A 27,445-nucleotide genomic window follows, 5' to 3' on the forward strand; every position below is an offset into this window, starting at 1 on the left:
GAGGATACTGTTATCTTTATATGTGTGTAATTTCATAAACAAAATGTCATACACGAATTTCATCAATATTGATTGATTCAGCTGATTTTTGCCAAACATTATTTGTGTGTGTGTGTGTACTGTTCACCACAGCTGTGTCACCAGCCATTTTAATTGAAAGCCTAACGTTTGCCCTAAAATTCTTCATTTAATTTAAGCCATTCAGGATGTTTGGCCAACCTCTTTTAGCCACAGCTAAATGACAGTCACTTCAGGAGCTGACGTAACCCTTCTGATACTCGCACAGAAGACACGAGCATCAGGATTAGCCGTCCTGATAAGAATTGTAAACCATCATTTCCAGTGTAAAATGAGGCAGTGTAAAATAACTCTTGAGAGAGGGTTGTTTTGACCAGCCTCTCACTGAGTTGCCCTCAGTGTGGTCCCCAGGCAAACTGCGCAGACGCCCTTGTTCACAGCAGGATGTCCCCGCAGCCCCGCAGTGCAGAGAGGTTTGTCAGCGTGTTTCATAAAGTACAGGAGCTCTATTTGTCCATGGTTGACTGTCCAGCCTCCTGGCGGCAAACAGTGGGAAACCTGACGGCACTGGCTGGCTATGAAATACAGACAGCATTGTTTTTGTAATAAGTCATGTCTATGTTTCAACACAACACGCAGGTCGGTTGAATCTACCTGGCTCTCTTTAAATGAAAAATGAATAGTTCAAATAACCTATTTGAACTTTTGGTTGTTTTGGCTAAAGCAATATAAAAGCTACCTGGATTTTAATGGTTTTGCTGATATTGGCTTTAAATATCTCCATTACATTCAACTCCTTGACAGTACCTTCCTAGTGATATCACTGCATTGAAATCTCCTGATTGCCTGATGGGCTTCAGAATGAAAACTAATAAGTTGTGTACGCCTCTTACATATTTCCCCCTACTGTTTCTTTCCTTTTTTTGAGGGGTGCTTTCTATCAGTAATGGTTTAGAAAGAAATAACTTAGATGTGAAAGTCATTACGTCTGCTCTGATTGAAGTATGTCATGGAATGCTGACATTTCTTACTTCAGGTACACTTTTAAGACAAGTTATGGTCCTCACACAATGCTCAATACACCTCGCACATGTATTGGCGCAACAGTAGAACTCTTATCATTTCTTTTATTTCCTTTACATTATAAGTCAAAGCCTGTCTTTAAACTGGATGTGAAGAAGGCTGTTATGGACATATTGATAAACTCTGTGTTTGTTTAGAATATATTTTCCTCTCTTGTGGTGGCTTGTTTTGAAGATCGGGGGGGCGGGTGTCTGATGTTCCTCTCCTCCAACAGTACTCATGGAAGCTTGTGCACCCCACGGACAAGTACTCCAACAAGGAGTGCCCCGACAATGCAGAAGAGTATGAAAGAGCCACAAGATACAACTACACCAGTGAGGAGAAGTTTGCCCTGGTGGAGGTGAGTGGAGCACTTTTACATCTTTCGTTACGTGACCTGTTTGCTGGAAAAGCATTGTGGAAAGACAATTGATCATTTCACATCATACAAAAAGACATCAAATATTCTTCCCTCAGGCTTCAAAGTAAATTCTCCCTTTGTAGCTCCATGGTCTATTCACAAAGACAAGGCAGCAGTAGGGAAAGTCCAGCCTGCATTCTCAAATGTGTGAAAATTCACAGCCACAACTGGGGAGGAAACAAACGCTACTGTCAAGTGCCAAGCTTGCTTCAAGCTGAAGCCACAGTGCTGTCAGGCTGAGCACAACCCTCAAACATAGACCTGTGATGTATAGTGCTGGTGTCTGACCAGGTGCCTTGCCCTCTCAGGTGATGGCCATGATCAAGGGTCTGCAGGTGCTGATGGGACGCATGGAGAGCGTTTTCAACCACGCCATCCGCCACACCATTTACTCCGCCCTGCAGGACTTCGCGCAGGTCACCCTACGAGAGCCACTGAGGCAGGCCATCAAGAAGAAGAAGAACGTCATTCAGAGGTATAGTGGGCTGTCTGGGCCAAAAAGAACCGCATTTTCCATCACGCCTTTTAACTCGGGAAATAGGTGTTTGTATTGGTAGAGTGCCCTAATTGCATGAGTACCTCATGACAGCCATACAACAAATACAGAGCTACAGTCAGAGTAAGTGGGGGATCTTATGGATGAAGATGCTTGTGGAGGCAGATTTTGTTTTATAATTATTGGTCCCCTTTTGGGGGCTTTATGCTAATGGGAGTCATCTTCTGGCTCTCTGTGCTGTTGTCAAACTGTGAATCTGTCTCATGGAGGAGCCATTTGAGAAGATGGTAATGCTGCAGATTATATCTGCTGCAGAGGTAAATTGTTAATTAGCTTTCAGTGTCTGCCTGGGCCAGAGTGCGCTAAGGGGAAATATTTCAATTTGCACGTGCACTCATAGCAAAGGTGTGGATGACTAGTTTGTTGTTAGAAGCAGTTTGGTGTACTGCTGCAGTTTGGTCACATTGTGTAACATGTGTATGATATGACACACTTTATCATGTCATAACATGTGTTAAGGCGAAAAGTGTCACATCCGATCTGCCAACAGTATCGAAGGATGTTGGGACACCTCTTACGGCAGCAATGCCGTAGGTGTCATGTGGCACTGCTTGTGGGGTTGCATGTGGCATGTGCAGGTTGTCATGATAAATGAACACCAGAGGATGTGTTGGATACTCAATGACAAAATATAAACTTAGGAGAAAGGACTTTTATAGGGAGCATTTGCTATGGTGCAAATCCTCATGTGTACTCACTAGTAACTACAAATGTCCATGTAGAAATAGCTCTTAGATTCTCTGGGTGTGTGTTAGCCACGGCCAGCATTCGCTATAGTTCCTCCAGAGCATACATTTCCCGTCGGTATTGCCCCCTCTCTATGGTGTGTCTTGGCTGAGGGTCATGTGATTAAGCTTGGCTGAGAGGGCCCTCTGTCTGCAGTGTCCTCCAGGCCATCAGGAAGACTATCTGTGACTGGGAGACGGGACGAGAGCCCCACAACGACCCCGCCCTCCGTGGTGAGAAGGACCCCAAGGGAGGCTTTGACATCAAGGTTCCCCGTCGTGCTGTTGGACCCTCTACCACACAGGTCTCAGAACCCCACAGCACCCTTCTTAACCTCTTCTTTGTCCCATCTTAGCTTCTCTTTAACCATTTGTTTTTTTAATAAACTTCATTTTTATTTTAATATATATTTGATGTATATAAAATCCACTAAAAATATACAGTGTGCCATTGAAAAGTATTTACATTATTTTGCATTTTGATTTTGATTAAATTTGTTTTCCTCTTCTCTTTTGTAAACAAGTGCCAAAAAGCTTTCAGACTGTCCTGTTTCATAACATGTTTTAATTTGTGATATATTCTGTCTGGGGTAATCTTGGTTCCTCTCTCACCTTACTGAGACATCTCCAATTATAAATCATGCTGTGAAGGTCTCTGTGTCTGCCACATTTTTTATTTTTATATATTTTATATATATATATATATACACAAACTCCAGATCTTTAAGAGCAGCACGGGTGAAGTGGCGTAGGTAAAGGTTCTGTGAGTATGTGAGTAACCGATTTTCATACCTCCCTTTCTCCCATTTGGTCAATGTCCCCTCCCTGCAGCTCTACATGGTGAGGACCATGCTGGAATCTCTCATCGCCGACAAGAGCGGCTCCAAGAAGACACTCCGCAGCAGCCTGGAGGGACCCACCATTCTGGACATAGAGAAGTTCCACCGGGAGTCCTTCTTCTATACTCATCTGCTCAATTTCAGCGGTGAGGTTTGCTGATTGGCCTGTGTCCAAGGAACAGGCCCAAGGGCCTCTGCTAACCCCAAATCCCTCTCTCATGCAATGGGAACAGTGCAGTTTTAGTCATTGCTGGTGTAGATATGTGTTATTCTTGCTAATTTGATTATTATTATTAGCCATGACTTGTTGGCCCTGCATAAACTCACAAACTATGTGCATAGCTCCAGTTTCAAAAACTGGGTTGGAGCTACCCCATAAGACAATAAGCCTGACCTTTTCAGTGCTCTTTTGTCCAGTATTTCAGAGAAAACTGAAATGGTTGTGTGACACAAATGGTTGTGACCAGGTCCATTGGAAGAGTAGTATTTAGTTTTAGGTCCATAGGTCTGCAGTTACAGAGAAGGTTTACTCAGATACTCAGATTGTGATAGTGTGTGTTTTGGAAGCTGTCTCCATAGTAAGTGCTTCTCGATTGCTTACTATAGCTAGCAGCCAAGCTATTTGTCAAAGACTGAAGTAGTGTCTAAAAAGGTAGAGTCAAGGGAATGATACAATATATTATAATTAATGCACTCACTCTACCAGCTAGATCATTTATGTACATACTTGATGGCTTTCAGCTTTTTTTTTTTTTTGTCTTCAAGCCAGCAAAGTCATCTGCAGATTAAATATGTGTGCAAATAATTTGCCTTTGCAAACAAAACATTCCTGATTTGATATAAACCACCATATCCATTATTTCAAAATTGCTGCCCCTGTCCTTGCTGGAAGTCAAAAAGAAAGATGGCAGCATGGTTATTTGCAACAATTTTTTTTTGTAATCATTATTTTTCTTCACCCCTGGCCAAACTTCTCTCTTGTGTTTTCCCTGCCTCCACCAGCCTAGACAGGAGAGACTGTGTTCTGCAGTAGTCTTCACATGTCATAGTGCTTGTTACTCATCCTGCAGCCATTTCACACAATTGGTTAATGTCACTTGGGTTCATCTCCCTGAAACTAATTGGGTTGCCTGTGGCTTTCTGAGGATTGCAAATGCCTTATGATTGCACTACGTGGGGGTGTGTGACATATTCAAGTGTATTAATTTGACTGTGTCCTGTTTTTTGTCTCCCCTTTCAGATTATATGAATGTATTAGAAAATTTCTTCTGTCTTTATGGTAGCCAGGCAAAGAATTTTCTGTAAAAGGTGTGAGAGTTGTATATAATTTGAATGTAATTGAATGTGAAGTGTAAATCTGGGCTCTTATCATCCTTCTCCCTCTGTTGCTCCCTCCACCCCTCCCTCCATGCCTGGTCTCAGAGACCCTGCAGCAGTGCTGTGACCTGTCCCAGCTGTGGTTCCGGGAGTTCTTCCTGGAACTCACCATGGGCCGGAGGATCCAGTTCCCCATTGAAATGTCCATGCCCTGGATCCTCACCGACCACATCCTGGAGACCAAGGAGGCGTCCATGATGGAGTAAGAAGCTGCTAATCCACTGTGAAAACTGGGCCGAACCAGCTGAGCTTAAAGCAGCGAGTCCTTTTGATCTCAGGGCATGGGAGCAGGGTTCAGCTCACAGACATCCTGCATCTGTCGAGAAAGGGAACCGGTTTAGAGCAGGCTCTTCAGACATAGAGGCACACACTAGAGGACAGACAGCCATACACACAGAGGATAGACACACACACTGACTGTAAGGATACATGCTACTTGCACATGTTCAGAGGGACAGGCAATACATACCCTCTGTACTATCTCTGTTGGTGTAGGTTGTGTGGGCGTAGATGTTCTTGTACCAGACGCTGCTGCACCTCAGCAAAGAATTTCACATCGATTATTCCAGTCTTACTACTGGTCCACATAGGTCACAACATAAGAAAGGAATTTGCATGTAGGTCATGGACACGCATTCTCTGTCTCTCTTTTATCAAACCCATACTAGGTTGTGATGAAATATTAATTCCCCATCAAACCTTCAAGGTTGTTGTGTGCTGGAATTCTTTTTTTAATGCTGATAATGATGAAAGATTTCTAAAGAACACAGCTGGGGGAATAGTGGCATGCTAGGATGCTGTGATCTAGTGACTGATGTGTGGTAGTATACTTCCTTTGTCTAGTCAGATTGCACAAGTTAACTTGTGGTAGGGCTTGAATAGTGTTATGCTCACACACACACACATTGGTCAGGGAATGTTGTTGGCTTGGTCTCACACTGTTTCTCATTCAACTTGGATACACTTATGTGCTATTGTTCTGGACATCACTCTGGATAAGAGCATCTGCTAAATGAATGTCATGTAATTACATTATTAATTATTCTCTGGAAGGAGTGGTGCTACCCAGGGTGACCTCTCTTCTCCTTTCCACCCTGCAGGTATGTTTTATACCCACTGGACCTGTACAATGACAGCGCACATTATGCCCTGACAAAGTTCAAGAAACAGTTCCTGTATGATGAGATCGAGGCAGAGGTATGTCTTACCCTTCCCGCACGACTGAGGACAGTTTGTTTGTGTTCCCTTTGGCTCATCATTTCTGTAGGGCACTTAGATCTTGCCCAAGATCGTTTATCATGTGAACAAGTGATAAACGATCACTTTATTTTTGCCTTTATCTGATCATGGCAGATTCAAATTCTCACTGACCTGTTGAAATAAATTATGCTGGTGAATTGTGCCGCTGCTGGTCATATCGTATTCCTTAGTGGCTCCATTAGTCTATCCAATCAACTTGAAGTGCTGTGTCTGTAGGCATGGCTGAGTGTTTGCTGTGAGTGTAGGTGCAGAATAGTCTACAGCCTATGTGTATTCTGGTGCAGGACAGCCTTGAATAGTGTATTTAAGGTATTTAATGCTGTCACTGTGAGCCTGCTGTACCTGATGTGTGAGAACTGACTCATTTTCCATTTTGTTTCAGGTAAACCTCTGTTTTGACCAGTTTGTCTACAAACTCGCTGACCAAATATTTGCCTACTACAAGATTCTGGCTGGAAGGTGTGTGACTTTGTCTCTATCAATACAATTTATAATGTCTGCAGATGTCAGTTCACTGGCAAGGTCATCAGAACGGAGCAGAAAAGCTCATTTTCTTGAGCTTTTCCAGTGTTGATTTTGTGTCTCTCGTCTTCTGCTTTCTGATTTCAGCCTGCTCCTGGACAAACGCTTGAGAGCAGATTGCAAGAACCAGGGAGCCAACATCCCCTGGCCGGCCTCAAACCGATATGAGACCCTCTTGAAGCAGAGACACGTCCAGGTACTATATAGCTTGCTGCCCAACATGACCCCTGATTTATCCCGTTTTAGGCCTTAGCTTCCAGTCTCTGATCACAGCTGCAAACTCTGATCTCAGACCTGAGGACCAGCCCCTAGTCTCTGATTGCTGAGTTGCAATTACTGATCTCAGACCTTAGTATCAGTCCTTTGGGCTCTGATTACTGGGTGCGAACACTGATCTCAGACCTGATGTCTGGCCCCCAGTCTTTGATCACATATTACAGGGGGAGTCAGTGAGGGGATGTATTTTGATAAGAATCCTGATGAAAGGACAGCCATTATGCTCCTTCGCATTACAGAAACTCTTACAGAGGGGCTGTTCATTCCATTCTGTAGTTGTGTTCTACAGGAAGTCCTTGGCAAATGACCTCTCAGCTGCCCTAACCATGGACCTGTTTGTAGTCAATCTTTTGTGTCAACAAACTTGAAGGATGCAAGCTCAAAAAACTGAATTCCACTGTAAATATAGGCTCCAGTTAATGGCCTACCCACTCCTCAAGCTTCTGTGTATCAGCATACAGTATATAAACTGTTCTGTTTTTGATGGATTTGTTGCATAAAACCTTCTCAACATACCTTAGTCACATATGTTGTCCTCTGTCGCAATGTCTAAGTTTGAGTGGGGAAAATGTGTGCTTAAAACACAACTTCACTTGAAAAAATTCAAATTGCCTTTGTTCATGGAACTGGGGAAAAACCATTGTGTCAGAACCAGTGTCAAAACCCTTCTATTGCATAATCTGATGGTCTGGGCCAGTGGTCCACTCCTGAATCAAATTTGGGTTTGTTGGTGTAGGAGGGGGGAGATGGAATATAATAAGAAGTGTCTGATGGGCACTTGGCTAGGTGTAGATATGGCTGTGTATATCCGCTCAGGGTTGTGAAATATACATTTCATAGTTTACTCACATTGCCCTTACCTTGGTAACACCCAGAAAAGGGAAGCCCCACAGCCTTAGCCAAATTGTATGTAAAGTTTATCAAGCTTGGCCATGTAATTAGCAGATGTATATAAACATTTATTGCATATTTCATTGCACATACTGAACTAGTATCATTCCAAAAAAATCGGGGATTGTTGGTTTTGAAGTTGATTTCTTTGTGCTGATTTCTTCACTCAGCTGTTTAACACCAGGGTCTGTCTTTGTTTTTTTCACAGCAGTGGTTCCCCAGGGTTTCTCTAAACCCTGGAGAGCAGTTTTGAATTTTAAATCTTGGGTTCATGAAGTGACAGTTTTTGTTTCACTATCTACAGGAGCACATTTGCCATTTGTTTGGCTGTGGAATATATAGTAGATACAGATATCAATGATGTTAGCCTCAGACGGGCCATTTAAATATCCGACACTGCAATTCATTTAGACACCTCCAATGAATAATTTACTGGCGCTGAGACCAGGTGAATGAAAGTGTCTAGAAAATCACAGTCAGCCACAGGTGGAGAATATTTGCATGAAAGAGAAAGAAAAGAAAAAAAAATCCATGCTGGAATGGCACTTGCCAGTAAGATAGCGAATAACTCATTCAATGAAATATTGAATGAGATGGCAGAAGAGAGTTGATGTGCTTGGAAGCAAAAGAACTGTTGATGAACTGTATTGGGGTATAAGGAAGCACAAAAGAGGAAATTGCTTTTAATGAAGCATCTGGAGCAGGCACTGGCAGGGTAGATTCATCAGTCTCTCTGTGTGAGGAACAGATGATGGGGGCCGAGAGCATTGACACTCCAGTTTAGAAATGGGAAAACCTCTCCTCACCTTTTATTGTTTTCCATTGCATTAGAACAAAATGGTGGACTCTGCTCACCATCATCATAAAAAAAGTTGTTGGAACACTTCCAGAATTCAAATGATCCTCAGGCAGCTTGTGAATAAATGTGCCAGTGGTAAAACCTGTAGCTAAGTCTTCCACAGATACATGTCCCGACTGTGTTTTCATTAACTAAATTATAATTTGCATGTGAAACTTATGTGAAGGTCTTCTGCTTAAACTTGCCAGGGGAAGGTTCATGGTAATCTGCAGTTCTGTGAATTAAGGTAGAGGGGTTGCCCTTTTCTAGTTACTTTTTTCACTGACTTTATGAACATGACTTAAATCATTCTGAATTGTAATTCTCATGATACCAAAATAGACCAAAAATTGCTTGAGAAGTAGTTTTGAATATGCTCTGCATGTTCCTGTCTCCCATTTTACTATTGTGTAATAATAGCAGCTAACTGACTGCGACCCATCTCTGATTCTCTGATTCTTATCACAGTGTTAAACCCATATTTCTGGGCCTCTTAAAATGCATCCTGTAATGCCATGCTTTGCAACAATGACTCAATGACTGCTCTCAGGTCATTCAGGTGTATTGTATCCACAGTCTTAATTTACATATACACTCCCAGAATTCTGAAAAAATATAAAACTATTCAGGATTGCATATATATGCCTCAGAAATAATATCTAACCCACAATCAACTGAAATGCCTGCTTTCCTCATGGTGGGCGGCCGCCTTGACCTTGTGGGTAACTATAGATTTTCTTTTTTTTTCCATGCTGCAGTGCTTTTTGCAGCCACATGTTCCCTGCAAACCTTTGATAAATTTATCCTTAAATGTGATTAGATGTTCAGTTCTCAAAGGTTGCTAGAGTAAGAATAACATCTCTATTATCTGTCTGCCTGTCAGCTCTTGGGCCGATCAATAGACCTAAATCGTCTGATCACCCAGCGAGTGTCAGCTGCCATGTACAGGTCACTGGAGCTGGCCATAAACCGCTTTGAGAGCGAGGACCTGACCTCCATCATGGTGCGTGCTTCCATTGGTCTGCGTGTTTGTCTGTTTGTCTGGGTTTGTGTGTCTGTCTCTCTGTTGCCAGTCTGTCTGTGCTTCACTTTAGATGTCTGCAGGAATCTGATTCAGTTAAATCTACAAGTTCACCAATGTTGTTATATTGTATTTTAACCAAGAGTCAACTAGAAGTATGTATGACAAGAATTGCCTTGAATTCACTTGCAAATGCTGAGCTTTGTTTGGTGACATTAATTGACATACATTGCTTAGTTGAACTGTAGAAAATGCAAATTTTGCAATAATGCGTTGTAAAGTTGGTCTGAGTGACTGTCACTGACTCAGTCGACATGTTGCCTCTAACCCACTCAGGAGCTGGAAGGGCTTCTAGAGATCAACCGCATGACCCACAAGCTCCTCAGCAAGTTCCTGACCCTTGACAGCCTGGACGCCATGTTCCGCGAGGCCAACCACAACGTGTCCGCCCCCTACGGCAGGATCACCCTCCACGTCTTCTGGGAGCTCAACTACGACTTTCTGCCCAACTACTGCTACAACGGCTCCACCAACAGGTACGATTGACTCCCACCTGCACACCTGTACTCTGGAGGACTGGTGGGTTTGTCCAGACCTGGATCCATTCCATTCCACCCTGAATACCATTCTTTGCATGAAAGACTGGTGTTTTGGTGGGGGGGGTCTACTGATTTCCATTTTGTATATTTATTTGTTTTAAGTTGTAGTTTTGACAGGAAGTCTAAACAAAGGTTTATGTAACACTTTTCTGAAGTCCTGGAAAAATTGTGTTCGCTCTGTAAATGCACAATAAGGTATAGGCTAGACTCTCAGTAGCACCATGACACAGTTTTTTACCAGTGAGACTCACTCCTGGAGTTCATGGTCTAAACTAGTTGCCAGTTTAAAGGTAACCTGAGGTCCTAGATCTGTCCTGATCTGTTTTTTTTTGTCCTGAGATCTTGTCATACATCATATGCAAAGGCTTCTTGCCTGGTTTCAAGTTTCATTCTCCTGCGCTCATTATTTTTACTTTCACAAAATGAGATTTGTGTTTTACATAATGTGCTCATTTAGAAAGCTACTGTGACTTTTCAGAAAGTCCATGATGGATACAGTTGCCCTATGTTTCTGAGTGGCTGGCACTGTCTGACCCATTTTCAAGTCATTGTGCTGAATTCAACAGGGAAATGTTCTCCTTAAATTGCACCAGGCCAGCATCTGAGTTCGAGCTGCGGGCAGCATGCTGGGCTCATCTTTTGTCTGCTGCCCTCTTTTAAATTGCAAGTTTAATATGGGTTATACAATGTGTTTTTTTTAACTCTTATGGCATATACCACTATCCCGGAGGAAGCAGTTTAATACAGAGACTTTTAAATGAAGAGGACCCCATTTCAGTTGACTAAAAAAACACATTGGTGTGTTACATTTATGTGGTGTTCACGTTCATGTTTTGTCACCTGTAATGAAGGTGTATTGAGTGCTGTTTATTTGAAAGCAGTGAAGGTTCTCTCTTTGTGTGTGTGTGTGTGTGTGTGTGTGTGTGTGTGTGTGTGTGTTTGTGTGCGCGCGCGTGCGCGCACGTGTGTGTGTGTTTGTGTTTGAGTGCTCTTTCCCAGCAGTGCCAAAGGCATTGAAACTCAGAGTAATACCTGACCAAATGTGGCGTTGCCTAATTCACCTTGTAAAGCACTCCTGATGTGCTGTCTGTTCTTGTGTCCCCCAGCTCATTACAGCAAAGTGGATTTCAAGTAGGTGTTCTGAGAACTGCATCTCTTTCCCTGGTGAATGTGTTGTGTGTGGTGCCTCACTTGAATGAATGCGATGTTCGCACTGAAGAGGTCGCTTGTAATGCTTGAGAAGGAGCTTCTAGTGACTCTCTAGACCAAGAGTAGACAGATGAGAATATATTGGCTGTGCATGAATTCATCCAACAGGATGTGCTGTTCTGATATTTCTCTTTTCTTTCTCTCTCCCGCTCATCTTCCAGGTTTGTTCGCACTGTACTTCCCTTCTCTCAGGAGTTCCAGAGGGACAAGCCGCCCAATGCACAGCCGCAGTACCTGTATGGGTCAAAGGTCAGTGAAATGACGCTTTCCTCATGGTCTGTCACTCAGTCTAACACTACTCAGTCTGAGAGGTTGACTCAGACCTTGATCAGACCTTGATCAGTGATTCTGTTTTCTCTTCAAAAAATTTAATCCCAGTGTGACCTGACTACCCCACAGAGATCTGTCTGGATAGAGAGTGATGTTAACTGTGAGTCACAGAATTTACTACAGGAAAAAGAAACTAAATGTTTCTAACACTGTTTGTGTCCTGATAGAACAACTTATATTTTCCTCATACTTTGCAGTGCGACCACTTGGAGCTAGCATTGATCCTAGCAGTTAAGTGATAATTGGCTTTAACCAAGCTGTCGGAATGAAGAGATATGCTTCTGTATAGTACAGATAGATAGATAGATAGATACATTATTTTGTCCCTTTGGGGAAATTGGTTTGCAGCACAATCACAAGGCATATCATCACAACATAATGTATATAGTGTACATAGTGTATTGCCTCCACACATGTGGTTCCTCCCTGTCTTTTTTTTCCCTGATTAAGAGAGACAGACATCTTTATTTTTAATTTTGCCTAATGAAAAAATCAAGAAGTTTAACCTGAGCAAGGCAGTAAAGTAGCCATATTACAATGTAGATGAGTGAGATCCAAATTTGTTTGACCCATTTCTGGCTATTCTCCTACATTGGCAGAGTACCTATCCTCGGTCACTAGGGTAAAGTCTATCAAGGTACCCAACGATCTTTAGGCTGTTGTGGCTATAGCCATTAAACTGAACAACAAAGAATTCCTCCCTTTCCCTAAATGGTAGCTGGTCAGGCAAAGAAGCTGATCAGATTTCTGATGACTCTCAGAATGGCCCACAGGGGTCCTGCAGGTCATTAAATCTGACAAGGGTAATGAAATGCATGAGGTGTCTCATTTGAATGGAAGGTGTAAGCTGCTTCTGCTTTCTCTCTCTCTCTCTCTCTCTTGGCTATGGTGTGACTACCAGAGAGGGTGCTTAGCTGTTAGAAATTGAGATTTTAATCCATTCCATTACTGGTCATTCACATTCACTTCAGGAGGAGAATGAGAAACAGGCTTTGATTGGAAATATTCCAGAAGAGCGCACTGGTACGAGGAGAAGGTCTTTGGGCTAATCACATCGCTGTGAGCGGTGGTTTATTTCTAGCGGGCTGCACATTACGACCATTGGGGAAAAATCTCTGATTTGTTTTTGATAGTGGCTCCCATATAGCAGAGAGAAAGGGGCAGCTACTCTTGTGCTCTCTCTGTCTGGCATTTCACACCCTCTCTCCTACCCAGAGTGCTCTTTCTATAGACTTCATTACTCTTGTATTCCTTGAGGGCACAAAGGGCTGAGTTGTTTACCGTACATGTGCTGTTCTTAACAGGTCTGTCTCAACTCAGCTTGAAATTAACTGAAACTCGAGGCTTCCTAGTAGGCGTTTGAAAATGCTTCTGCTGGTATGACATTGGATGCAATTGGCTATGGCTTATTTAACAGGATATTGTCATGTAAATCTATGGCAAAGTGTAGCCTGGATTTTCAGTGTCAATGGACAACAAAATTATGTGGTGTTTGGCCTGGTGTAATATTTGGTTTAACTGTGAGTTGGAATTGTAATGTTGGGTAAAATATAGTCTGTATTAAGGTCATTATAGGTTCAGTGACACATATGTTATCATACCTGCACACAGAAGAAATAATGAATCTGAGCCAGCCCTTCCACTGAATCATTCCTTTTTTGTTCACCATACTGTGACCTTTTACCAGCCGCACAATTTCAAATAATAAAATGTATTTATGTTACATCTTCCTGTAATTACAGTGAGGTTGACAGGTAAAATGATTACAGGGTACACACAAAACATACCAACTTGTACACAAAAAGGCACAATGTTCTCAGAGTGAAAGAACTACCAAAGTAGTATAACACAACAAAGCACTGGCATTAACAGAAATGTCAGAAGTGAATTTTCGAACTGGTAGAAGCTTTTGAGAATTTATCAAATAAACTACCGCTGTTTTGTAAATGTGAAGGTCCTCAGGGAGTAGGGTTTCAATTCCGGTTAAAAGAGAGATGAAGTTGTGCATTCTGGTCTGTGTTTGAGGGTTACATAAGCTTGAAGTTGGTTAAGAAACCAAGGATTTCAGATTTGCCTTAGTTTTGTTGAGCTATATAAAAGGAAAGGAACAAACATGATTTTTAAGTTAAGGTGAAGTGCTCCTTCTTCAGGCAAAACATTTAATTCTGCAGTATATTTAATTTCAAAACCATTTGTATGCAACTTGTCAGTAAATGTTCTTCCAAGCTGTCCACTGAAGCAGATGAAATTCTAGCACATTTGAAAATTGATGGAAAATTGATGGAAATCATTACATGAAAAGGAACCCCTGTCCAGATATCACTCCAAATAGAGAAGTCTGCCCATCGATGGCATTGCTCATTTTCAGGAAAGAGATTGTGAAGGGGTGCACTCATCTTTGCAGTACCTCACTTCTGAACAGTTATAAGCTGAATATGTCTGCCACAAGTGGGATGGTATTTTTAAGGGTCTTTGGTGCCTCCTTCCTTGTTGGGCTGTCCATCCAGTGGGACATACTCCGGGTCCCGGTTACTGAGGGATATGTCTTGGACCGAACTGAAAGGGTTCTCTATTATTTTTGCCAGGGGAGAGTCTCCTAGGCTGCACATGGGGGAATAGAGGTGCCCCACACCCCCTCCCTCTTCCCCCTTGTCCTTATCACTGTGGCAGTGGATCTCAGACAGGGAGGGGTCAGTGCAGCCCCCGTTGGGTGGGTTGCGGCTCCATTGGCACCAGGAGTGGAGGCAGCTACACAGGAGGACACTGGCAATGACCAGCAGCAGGATGTTGCTGGCCAGCCAGATGCCCATGGGAAGTTCCCTCTGTCCGTCGCCGCCCAGTTCCTCGCTCTCCTCCCCGAGGGTGTCAAAGATCTGGCACTGGTCCTGTGAAGGGGTGGCAGATTGGCATGTCACGCACAGGATGTAGGTGGTTTGGGGGCTGAGGTTACCCAGGCTGGTTGTGGTCTGGCTGGCTGGCACCCTGTCCTGCCTCAGCAGGTTCTTGCGGGTGTAGCCTACCAGCAGGCTGTTCCAGTGTGGGTGGTACATTACACGGTAGAAGCTGTCTAGGCAGCTGCGGGATAAGGGCCAGGACACAGTGGCTGAGGTGGATGTGATGTTCTGCACAGTGATTGCCATTTTGTTGTCTTTTTTTGTGATTGGTCTGTTCAATTCCCCTGTAGTTAGGTTAAAGGTGTAGAAGTTTTCTCATTGAGAAGATTGTTGAGATCAGAACCGTTCTAAGGCCCATGGGAGGTGGTGCTGAAATGCAGAAAGAAAAACGTTTAGGCTGGTATTCTAACCATTCTTTACATCTAAAATGCATCACCTGTCTCATTTAGTATTCTAGTATTTGAGCATTCTGTTCATAGATACATCACTTTATCAAGGTATGTGGTGCATGGCCCCATACTTGAAAACATCATCAATTAAACATCATCTCTCCTTCAGATTTTTTCATGTATCACTGTTAGCATAACATTTGCTGTCAACATGGTTTTCTCCTGATATCCCTATTTTCTCAGTGTTTGTTTGGCAAAAAAAAGGATTCTTTGTCAGATTCATACTGTTGAAGGAAATGCTCTTATGTTTTAAACCTGTGAATAACAACTTAAAGCACATATTTGGAGGTTGAGCTGTGGTCTGGGTCTCATTCTGAAATTCTCTAAATTGGAAGTATTCTCAAACTTTTCAAAGAACGAAGGCTATATACGAAGCCAAGGGCTGGCACTTCAGCTCAGGCTCAAATCCATGTCATATATTATGCCTTAGCTCCACCTGTCACTGTCACATTTTCAAATGTCGAATTTATCAGCATGTAAGTTCACTACAGCAGACGTGAGTCAAAGGAAGACAGTTCATATGTGGCTTTATACAGGTAGTCTGTGGATGCCTGACTGACCAGTGGCAACCCCTTTGGCTTTGTACCTCTGGAGATGTAGGAGAACTTTGTGTGGGTGAGCAGAGACATATGTTGGCCAGGGTTTTAAAGGGTAAACTCCAAACCTTTTAAAGTCTGTGTGATGAGAGCCTTAGTATGTTTGCTATGTTTTTTTGTTGGCCATAGGGCTGTTTGTAGGTGCTTATATGGGTCTTATGGAATAGGGCCAATCAGTAGGTTGCCTTGTCTGAGATGCAGGATGAAGTGTTTTAATGGGATTCATAATAGTGTGCACTCTCTAATTCAGGTACAGGGAGTTTGTGTCCTGTGGAGTCCAAGCTGCAACCACTTTTGAACTTAAGCCCTGGTATTTGGGCTTAGAAACTTCATATGCTCAACTTGAGCCCTGTGAGTTTACAGTGTTTTCAGTTTTGGCTGCCCAGTAGTGACAATCTTCTTGTACTGCTGTTTCAGCTTCCTTATTTTTTGCCAACTTTTTTCATGTAGCAATCTATTACCATCTTTTCGTTTGAATTTTTATATATCTCTGTTCAGAGCAATACCATACAGCTGTTTCTTCATTTCAGAACCATGTAAAACTGATGGCAGGGCTTGAGTATCCTGCATGGATTGTCTTAGCTTTTGAAAACCCTCCTAGTATGCAGGCTAAGAATGGTATCGTTTTCTCACGTCATTTAAAAAATGGTGGTGATGTATATCTTGTTTTGTAGGTTCCTGTATATAATCTGATGTACGTCCACCTAGAACTAGCCTGGAATTAGCAAGTGTTGAAGCAACAGGACTGTGTAGTTTAATTTCAATGTTTGGCTTTCAGTGGACAAAGGACTATTGTGTCTTTGTCGTTTTTAGACTGGAAGTCACTTCACTAGACATTCTAGGATCAAGTCAATTAACATTTGAACTCAAGCTTTAATTCATCTTATTGAAGTGATGTATTTGCGTTTGGTGTTTTGGTGGTAAATATGGCAGAAAGCTTTTTGTGTGTTGCGTTGGATAACGATGTATGCCAAACGAATAAATGTAAATTAAAAAAAAAATCCATTAGTGCTAAAAAATCTGTATTGAAAGAGTTTTCATTGTCAAAAATGCATTTTCATCAAGCATCAGTAAGCTTAGATGTATTTCTCTCCTGTTCTATCAGTGTTTACCAAAAAGTGTCCACTGTAAGGAATCTGGACAAGCTTATTGCATCTGAAACACATGCTGGGCAGCACTGTTAGACTATGAGAACTGTGTTGCAAGCCCAATGCTTGATGCTGGTCATAACTGATGAACTGTGAAAGCATTTGTCAGCCATACTATATCTTTTATGTACTGGCATAATAGCATTCTTTCCACTGTGCCTGCAGTGAAATGAATAAGAGTTATTTTCCCTTTTTCCTTTGCTTAGCAGCACTCCAGTTCCAATGTGTCCACCTTTATGTTTTTAGCTATTTTCAGCACAGCAACATACATCGTCTTTTAATGGCATCTATTGTGCTGCTATGAAAGAAATCAGTTCAAGGAAACATAGCTGATTGAATGTACCAAGCCTTAAGATGTCAGCAATTGATGGTGTGTGCTATTGTCACTCAGATGAAGACTTCACTTTGGGGGTCATCTACCAGTTCTCCTTCTAGTACACCTAAAATGTATCTCAGCCTTCTATGAGACATACCTGTAAATGACTGTTGGCCTGAGGTTTCCTTTAAAAGAGACACATCAATTTACTGTATGATGTAAAGTCTAGAAGTATGCCTTAAATTCTAGTAACATTTCATCTTTGCCTGACTAACTAATGAGATCTTTCATATTTCCTGAATTTTAGTTATGGCTTACACTAAATCAAAACAGTTTGATTTTTGGATGTGCTTTCACATCTGCCACAAAAGCGTCAACTGGGCTAAATTGTTTTGATGTGACACTCTGAAGTATTGAATTGCTTATGTCTATCCCAACCAGCTCTGCAATATCTATTTTATTCTTAAATGCACACAGTGTGATGGACCTTTGGTTTTTTCACACTGCATCACATCTATAGAAATGAGTTAGTATAATGATCTTATTGCTGACGAGTCCAACTGTTCATGAGATGGTGTCATTTTTGTTGCTGTAGGTATTATTCAAAATAACTGAAAATCTAACACAGTAAAACACGTCCAATCATTAGCTGATTTTTATATGAATTGTTAAGTTGTGTGCCCCCAAACCAGGTTCCAACAGATGGATATCTGCAGATTTGGCCCATTGTGCTATATGCACCCGCACAATTGGAATTTAATTCACAGAATGGGTGAAGAAAAACAACAGGATTCTTAGAAAAACTACAGGGTGCTTCACACCTAATACATTCCTGTCTGCATTGTTTCTTAAACACAGTTCACCGGTAGTTTTTTTTTTTTTTTAGGTATAATTACTTTCTGTGATAAAGTACTTTAGCTATGAGTGTATATCTGTCTACTGAATCAGATTTCAGTTTGCATGAAGCATTTTTAAAGGGATCAGTTCCATTGCACATTTTTTCTACTTCATTTTGTGTGTCTGTTTTTGTTAATTCAAGCCAATTACAACAATTGCATTTTTCCAAATGAAAACAATGCCTTCAGAAACTGAACCTTGATATTACTGAGCCAGGTCTCCCTTGCAAAAGATATGTCTTTATCTCAATGAGATGTTCTTGGGAAAATAAAGGTTAAATAAAATAAATTCTTTGTTCCAGTTAAAAGTCAGTGCAACATAAGCCAAAATCTGGAAGTTGGTAGAGTATAGTATATGTGTAGAGTCTGCACAGTATTAATTATGTTGAAATGTGACACAGAACTAGTGTTGCACCAACAGCAGAGATATGGTTGTAATTATAGTAATACAGGTGTGCAGGATGAGCTAAATTCCTTTCCACACAAATCTGCAAAGAATAATACCTCCATTTCAATAGGAATGAAGCTGTTCCCCTATATCTCCTGGAAATTCAAATGGAGGAGCCCCTTTCTTTTAGAATTACATTGTTGTAGGCTTTTCCTTTCCTGTACAATACTTAATTCAATCAAGACATTTGCCGCCCTTCCCTGATTAGTTCAGCTTATTGAATGTAAGCTCCCTGTCAGCTCTCAGTACGCCTGTAGGTATAGAGATCGGACACTTACTGTATGTGAGGCTTGACTGTAGGTGTCTGTCCCACGCAGTGGCGGTCGCCCGTGCCCTTCAGTGTCACTCGCCTGGAGCTAAATCTCAGATTGTGTTTGCTGTCATGCTGGTGCCGCTCCTGAATCCCCTCCTGTCTCTGAGCAACGGCAGGTCTGATCCGCCTCGCGTGTCTGCCTCACAGCTGGAGACGGCACGCTTCCTGACTCCGGCAGCCGCCCGTATGAGAGGCTGCAGAAGGGGAGGGAGAGTTAGGAAGCGAGAGCACAGCTCCGACTGAAGGAAAGAAACAGATTTCCAACGCCCCCCGCTCCTTTTACTCTCCTCCATTCTTAGGCTTTCTCTCTCTTTTCTTGGCCCCTCTCTCCTCCTCCATTCCTTGTCTCCCTTCTCTCTCCTTCGCTCCTCCACTCCTTCTCTCCAAAGCACTTTGTGATGCTCTTAATATAACATATGGGAACAAAGGGCTGTCTACTGAAAAGGGTATTATTCATTCCTCTCCCTTATACATACTATTGTCAGAGGTTATTTAGGGTCAGGTCTATAACTTAAACAGTATCTGCTGTCCTGAGTACTGTTGCCCCCTGCATGCTGGCAAGACATTACATTATGTTTGTTTAGCAGATGGCCTTATTTAGAGTGACTTGTGTAGCTTACAGTTGTTACATGTAGTTCACTTGTACAGGTGGAAAAGTGATTTGTATTGATTGCCTTGCCCAGGGGTACAACAGTAGTAGCCCCTCTGGGAATCAAGCCCACAACCTTTGGGTTACAAGCCAGGCTCCTTACTACTACACCACATAGGCAGCTGCCACTACCAACAACCAAGTTATGGTAAGTAGATGGGGAATAGAAGTAAAAAGAAATTGCTGGGTAACTTTGTAGCTAGCAGCTTTGTGTGTTCTGGAATTGTGGATTGCTATGGTACATACATGCTTTGTAAACTTATGGGTCTGTATTAGCAACCAGTGGAAGTTGCTGTACGGCCCTAACATTGTTGAGTCCTGATGTTGCGACACACAGCAGAATTCCTCAGTTTTAAAAATCGTAATATTTGGGTCTCCTGTGTGGCTCAGTAAGTTGAGATGTTTGTTCAGAATGACAGGAATATAGGTTTATATCTTGTGTTCAGTGTCTTCCTGGTGCCCTGTGGGACCTGTGTGGAAAAATTGTCTCGGTAGGTGTGTGTGTATTTGTTACACCGCAGCATTTCTGCGCAAGTACAGACGTTTTGCAATCAGATGAGCTTCATGTACAATAGAAGATTTTTAAAAATTAGTGAAAAGTGGAGGAAAAATGCAAAAAATAATCATTTTTGAAAAGGGGTTAATGAAAAGGGTTTTGGCTCTAACACAGTCTCAGGGTCAGCGGCTCTCCTCAGTACTGAACTCTGAATATTACCTCTTGTTATTACTCACTAAACTGGATACCAACACAGAGGGCACTTCTCTTTACCAAACCGCAGTTAGTGGGGAAATTGGGCAGGTCTTTGTGTATTGCTCTGGACCAGTTTTCTTATTTTAATGATTATTAGTATTTACAAATAAATTACATGAGGAAAAAAAGAGGTTTTGTGATTGTTTTGTGTAGCAACAAATCTGTTCAAAATGCACTAATATTGAGAGTGTGATGGGATTTTTGTTCTTGCTTTTCTGGCTGTAAGTTTAAAATAAATAATGATTGTGTATGTGTAGCTGTATACTAATCTGAATTTGAATGTGATAAGAATTTGCATGTGAAAAAAAGTTTCTCTTATTCATGAATTTTTCTTTATTTCCATGGCTACATATTTTGCCCACTCAAAACTCACAATAGTCAACATAATCAATCTACCTTGCAGTGTATATGTAATTATTAGGTATATATACTAGGTCACTGTAGCATTTTCCCATTTTTCCAAAGCAGGAAATCATTCTCCATTCAGTGCTGTCATTTCACGGCAGATAATGGTTTCAGACAGAGGGCCTTGCTAACCATCCTACTTCAACATCAAGTGATTTTTGCAGGGTTTTCCTCTGCTGCGAGATTACGTAGCTTTGCCTTATGTGTGTCTCTTTACTTGCCCGTTTCTACTCTACTTGGACCTTATGGCCCCACCCCTGTACACACAGAAAAACATGTTTGCTGTATATGATTCTATGAAGGAAGGTGCAGAAACCGCAGGAGTCATTAAATCATTTTTATAGGTTAACTTTAGTTTGGGAGCAGTGTTGCGTAGGACAGGGGTAGAACTGTGAAAGGTGTGCAGTATTTGAAGGGGCTGTGACTTTTGCACAGCAGTCCTCATGGGTAAATGATGTCCAGTCAGCCTGTGATTACAACTGTTTCCAGCTGAACCATAACTGCTCCCACTTCACTGCTGATTTGTAATCAGCACTCAGCATGTCACATAAATTCAGCCTATTTGTCTCTGCAGTATTATATACAAAACTGGACCCTAGGATGCTGGACGAACCGCCGTGACAGCAGTCGCTGTGAGGCTTGACTGAAAGCAGTCAGAGGGTAACAGGTTTAAGTCTTGAGTGGATTGCTGCAGTTTTACCCTTGAGCAAGGTACAAAGTTGCTTCTGTAAATGTTCATCTCTAAAAAAGGGTGATGTTTAAACTGTAACCTGTGTAAGTTTCCCTGGCTGCTAAGAAAATGACATGCAAACAGAAATTTTGGAGGACTATTACCACTGTTTGTTACCATAAGTTTTAAAGATATGTTAGTAATTTATAGTTTAGCATTAGACAGGATAGTGTTCATGTGCTAACCTGGCACAGGGACACACACGTGCACACACACAAAGTGTGCTGTTATGTCCTTGGTCTTTGAATACCACCAGCACTTTAAGTATTTATCTCACAGTTTCTCTTATTACCTGAAGAAGAACTGTTTGTTCTAAACACGTTGTCATTGAGCCAGTGTGCTGTAGGTACATTGCGTTATTCTGTTATTTTCCCTGAGGTTTGATTACACCATATTGTGCGAAATTGTGTGAACACAGCATAAGCCCCATGTGAACTCTACAGTACATAGAAGTGCTGCACAGCATAACAGAAATTATCCCTTTGTTAAACATTTCAGGCGTGCTTTTTCATTTGCATTTTGGTCATGCTGGCATACATGAACAACCTGATACTGTGGACACGCTTTTCATCTTAAAAATTATCACTAGTTTAACGCTGTGCTTATTGCTTCACATTTTTTCTATTGGTTTGACCTTGAAAGCATTGACCACAAATGATGTATTATTTGGACCAGATATTTGGCTCCCATGTTCCTTCTGTCCTCCTTGGTAGCAGCAGGTTCTAGTGCTGTCTGCATTTGTATGCTAGCTACATACATTCTGTTTTTGACCATGTATCTTCAAGAATGTTCAGACTGAGCCAGAAAACTTATAAATAGGAGGGCAGAACACTATGTGAAGGACACAGAACTCTCAACAATGTGTGGAATATCTGAGTTTACTCAGATTGAAGTATTATTAAATGATACCCCAAGAAAACTGAGTTGATGGATCTACCAAATGTGCATTAATTCTTTGCAAAGGTGATCCAAATATATGCTTGCCCTGGGTTTTATTTTGTCACGAAACAAAGTACGTGAGCTCTGTATGTTTGTCTCCTTTTGATTGCAGGCCCTGAACCTTGCGTACAGCAGCATATATGGCTTCTACCGCAATTTCCTGGGCCCGCCCCACATCAAGGCAATGTGTCGGCTCCTGGGATACCAGGGCATTGCCGTGGTGATGGAGGAACTGCTGAAGGTTGTCAAGAGCCTGGTGAGAAGGGGTGGGCGGGGTGTGCTTTTCCAGCAACTTTTCTTTGTGTTGCTAGTATTTGAAATGACACACTTGAACATCAAAGCCTAATGGTAGGGTGAAATGTCGGCGGAAGACTCGGTGTGTTCACTGAGGCAGAGTCACACTGAAGAGCTGCTCTTATAATGGCTACCTCTGTGTTACACTTGAATGTAAGCCGTGATTACAGGATAAGAACAGCACTGCGCCCTCAGCCATCCCTGCTACTGCAGCTCACCTGACTTATCTCTACCATCCCTCACAGAGGCACACGAGACCCTTGCCATTCATTGGGAATGTGTTCTTGACAATCCCTGTGAATGCTGAACTGATGGACTCCTGCACAAAAAGGGGTTTGCTCCTGACATAGTGATCTGAGTGCTGTTCGCAACCCCTCCCCTCACTGGACTGTAGCACTCAGTGAGAGCTGTAACTGAGACCTGCTCTCGTCTTCCACACAGCTGCAGGGCACTATTATGCAGTACGTCAAGACCCTGATGGAGGTGATGCCCAAAATCTGCCGCCTGCCGCGTCATGAGTATGGCTCCCCAGGTGAGGAAGGAGGGTGTATGGGGGGAGGTGTCCTGCCATTGAGCAGGATGGCATCCAACCCGGAAGCTTTTGGCATTACGCGCTGCACGTTCCACCAGTGTGGATTTGCTAGTCTCCACTGCAGAATGACAGCGGTAGCCACATCAATAGGCCACTCACACCAGTGCAATGAGATCACTACATTAAGCTCGTCATACTGACTGACTGCCCAGCTGACTAATTATACACATGGCTTTATTCGTGTGTACACTGATGTTTCTCCCATTTCACAATCCTGACCCTTTTCTGCAGACTGATCCTGTGCACAGCACAGACATAGAAATGAGTGCATTTGCTCTTCAGACTTTGAGATGCATCTTTTAGTTGTCAGATGTCTCATTTTCTGTAACTGAAAATTTCATTGAAGGTACTTGAAATTATTCTGGAACAGTGATTATAGCCACTCATGCATGTCAGTGTGCCATATATTCACTCACAAGGCTATTCATCCAGGGAAATGTTAGCCTTTTTATGCTTTCCCCTTTTTCTGTCTTTCTGTCTTTAGTGGTTTCTTGGAACAAATTCCTTTTGACAGCAGGAATTGCATACACAGGGATCTACAAGAGCTGAACTCGCATAGGCGAATTCACTGCCAAGATTATGTATATGAATGCAAACATGATACAGGTAGTAGCCTTCAGGCTGAAATATATGGTAAAGTATGATATATAAAAAATTACTGCTTAATGTCAAAGTTAATATAATTAACACAATTAATAATATGCTAGTATAAAGAATTATTTCTCTCTTGATACATTGAGGCATACAAAATTAAATACACAAACTGTGAAGAGATTATACCCCTCCAAGTTGTGTGCCACAGAAACTGTCAGCATGCCACTACAGTGCTGATAATGATGGAATCCTTCTCACATGAGGGTGGTTTTGCTTAGGCACTCTTAGCTCCAGTACAGTATCATTTTCCATGCAGTTCGGACATGGTGACATGATGCAGACTTGAACCCTAACTCGGTCATATCGGGACATGGTTTGGAGGTCAGACATTATTACTAATGAATCAGCCTGGCTCAGCTAAAAACAATGTCATTGCAGAAATGGCAGTGATTATGAGGTTCCCTGTGATGGAATATAATTATAGTCAAGCATTGTCGAAATGAGTGTGCATTTGCCATTTCTTCATAGGGTTTGAGTTTTGTAGTTTCCAAGAAAGACAAAAGAACCTTCACTGTTACTTGATCCTTGATCGCCCTTCTTGTATTCATCTGTAGCCTATAATCCTGAAACCTATTGACTGTACTTTTCTGAGTCATAAACAGACCACTTAGTTGATGTGAATAAAGTATTAATTTTGCCTGTATGTGAATACACAGAAAGGTAGCAATTGTAATGTCAGTCAATGCATCCATTACGGCACTTTACCTGCCAGAGTCAAAACTGGATTTTATTTGAATAATGAAGCCATCGCTGTCAGGTTGTTGTTTATTATAAGACATGGCAACAGGTTAACAAACGTTCATTTGTGGCTGGCTACTTTCATCAGTAATGGAAGCTGAATGAATAACTGAATCCATGGGTGCTTGTAAACTGTGGGCTTTGAGGAGCAACACATGTTCAGTATATGCCAAGCTAAAACTTGTATAAGTCACATAGGGCAAGAAGATCAAGTGGCATCTATAGTTGAACATTTTGAACAAGAGTTGGTGATCCACAGCTGAAAATGCTTTCCCATTATATCCGATGATGTCGGTTGTATGTTTGCACTGATTAGTGTTTGGAGCCCTTGTCCATTAATAGCCATAATAAAAAATTGATGTTTTTTATATTGGATTGCAGAGAAAAATATACAGTTGCTCCTTGAGTTCCCTTGGGTTTTCAAAAAAGCCTCTGATGTACATACTTGTCCTCGTCAATTTTGGCTGTGTATATGGATGTACTCGTGGGGAATGAGAAGTGTGTTTGGGTACCCTTGATCTCCAGAGCTGTTTTAGGGTATATAGCGCTTGATCGTGCTTGCTTTCTTTCACACTTGTTATGCAGGCTATGTTTTGCCTGGTGAAGTTGTTTCTCTCAATTATCAACCCTCTCAACAATGTGGTCCTCATTAGAGACAGATACCTTCCCTGTGGTTGTCTGCGTGTTATGCAGGTCTTCACCGGCAGAGGGTAGCCCCTTCAATGGCCAGGCAGTAATTTTGCCAGACAGCACTTGTCAAGCACGATGAAAATGGGAGAAGGGAGGAGTTTTCATAGGTTTTGAAAATATTTGAGGGTTGAAGTGCATTGTGGGGGTGTGTGACACCCGGACACACATTGGTCACTCTTACAGGCAGGAACAGCAGTCTGTGCTGCTTGTAATTAAATCCTTTTGTGCTTCATTTTCGGTTTGTACAGGAACTGCTTCTAGGGAGCAACTCAGGATTATCATTAGGAAGACTCTTCTCTAACAAAAGCCTATTCACCATTCGTTTCACATCAAGTCTCCTAGCAATTAGAAATTTTCTTTTCTTTCTTTCTTTCCTTACTTCTCTTTCCTTTTCTTCATTCTGTTTCTGCCTCTCAGCTGAGACTCACAGCCTCTGGAGAATGCGGTAGGGTTGGGATAGGCTTTCAGCCATTAATAAGCAGAAGGCTTGGCTTCTTTCTCATAGCTCCCTCCTCCTGTTCAGGTATCCTGGAGTTCTTCCACCACCAGCTGAAGGACATCGTGGAGTACGCTGAGCTGAAGACGGTGTGTTTCCAGAACCTGCGTGAGGTGGGCAATGCCCTGCTCTTCTGCCTACTGAGTGAGCAGAGTCTGGTATGTAGCCCACCCTGTCTCCCCCCTTCACGTACCATACTACTGCCCCCTTACCAGCCACACCCCTTATACACCGCTGTCATTATGTTTTCAGAAATGGTCATGCATAATAGTATCCCTACACCATCCCTGGTCCTGTTAAAGACCATTTTGCAAAAGCTGATTTAAACTTCCTCCCTGTGTTTTTATTTTTCAGTACATATTAAATTGGTCCAATAAAACAATGTGAAGTATCTATTTAAGTTGAACAGATGTGACAGAATACATTCTCATGCTCTTCAGATTTTCCAATATAAATCACCTGCTCACCCACAAGGACACCCATATATATGCGATCAGGCTGCTCTCCTACTGGCCAAGTCTGTGTTGCCATGGCAACGTGGCTGCAGTTGTGACAGTTTTATAGCCAGATCAGAGGACATTCTGCCAGTTTTCATCTTTTTGTGTTCCGCAGTATTCAATGGAACCGACTCGTCCTGGTAGTCATGCTGACACCTCTGAAAATATAACACAATGGCACATCTGTATGTGGATCTATATTTTGCACATACACACTTTTCTGTGATGGATTTCCGTCATGATGGTTTTAGAAAAGGTCATCCTTGGGATCAATGTACATCGACAACAGATCAGAAGGGTATGTGTGTGTGTGCACTGCTGTCAGTGGGCTGGTCAGAATTGCCAGCTAGAGTTGCAGGGGACTGGGGGATCACACAAAGCTTTATCTTGTTCTTAAACAAGCTTTACAGCTATTCCTGTTAGTGCTTCTGAGATTCACAGTCATTAGAGGACAAGGATGTTGACTAATCAATGAAAACATGATGGGGCAAGACTTGAGAAGAATAGCAGTTTCCTGTGCAATTCTGTCACCATCCAAAATACGAGTGTACCAAATAAGAAATCTAAGTATTGACAACTGCAAGCTGTCAACAGCTGTCCAATGATGACGGTGATGAACATGACGATAACTGATTTTTTTTTTGTCCTTTTTCTCTGTCCACTGGCCATTGTACTTGAAGCTCATCAGAAAAATAAAACAAATTGGATACAAAAAAGCCCATTTGCTGCACACCATTTAGCCCAGTTATCCTGGTCACAAAGCTGCTGTTGTAGCTCAGACACACAGGTTAGGACTTCTTTGCACAGTGCAAAGTATGTCACTGAGTGGTCATGTGTGTGAACAAATGCAAATCCTGAACTTGTATACACACACACACACACACACACACACACACACACGTTTGTATATTAAAAGCATTCAGACTCCACTGCACACTCACACCTACTCAGAGTTTTTGTCCACACTACAAATCTGTTGGAGGAAAAGCGCGTCCTCATTATAATA

The 27,445-nt window shown here is 42.1% G+C and overlaps 1 protein-coding gene across 1 annotated transcript in view; it reads left to right on the forward strand.

Annotated features, from left to right (window-relative positions):
- Positions 1 to 27,445, forward strand: part of LOC118785578 (cytoplasmic FMR1-interacting protein 1 homolog) — a 50,101-nt gene that overhangs the window by 16,869 nt on the left and 5,787 nt on the right. The window contains exons 13-26 of the mRNA XM_036540355.1: positions 1,316 to 1,441; positions 1,810 to 1,976; positions 2,940 to 3,087; positions 3,614 to 3,767; positions 5,044 to 5,200; positions 6,099 to 6,195; positions 6,641 to 6,717; positions 6,868 to 6,976; positions 9,669 to 9,788; positions 10,143 to 10,342; positions 11,776 to 11,863; positions 22,591 to 22,734; positions 23,214 to 23,304; positions 25,970 to 26,100. Of these exons, the coding sequence (XP_036396248.1) occupies positions 1,316 to 1,441; positions 1,810 to 1,976; positions 2,940 to 3,087; positions 3,614 to 3,767; positions 5,044 to 5,200; positions 6,099 to 6,195; positions 6,641 to 6,717; positions 6,868 to 6,976; positions 9,669 to 9,788; positions 10,143 to 10,342; positions 11,776 to 11,863; positions 22,591 to 22,734; positions 23,214 to 23,304; positions 25,970 to 26,100 (1,809 nt within the window). The remainder of the gene's footprint in view (positions 1 to 1,315; positions 1,442 to 1,809; positions 1,977 to 2,939; positions 3,088 to 3,613; positions 3,768 to 5,043; positions 5,201 to 6,098; positions 6,196 to 6,640; positions 6,718 to 6,867; positions 6,977 to 9,668; positions 9,789 to 10,142; positions 10,343 to 11,775; positions 11,864 to 22,590; positions 22,735 to 23,213; positions 23,305 to 25,969; positions 26,101 to 27,445) is intronic.

This window comes from Megalops cyprinoides, chromosome 11 (genome assembly GCF_013368585.1).
Source record: "Megalops cyprinoides isolate fMegCyp1 chromosome 11, fMegCyp1.pri, whole genome shotgun sequence".
NCBI lineage: Eukaryota > Metazoa > Chordata > Actinopteri > Elopiformes > Megalopidae > Megalops > Megalops cyprinoides.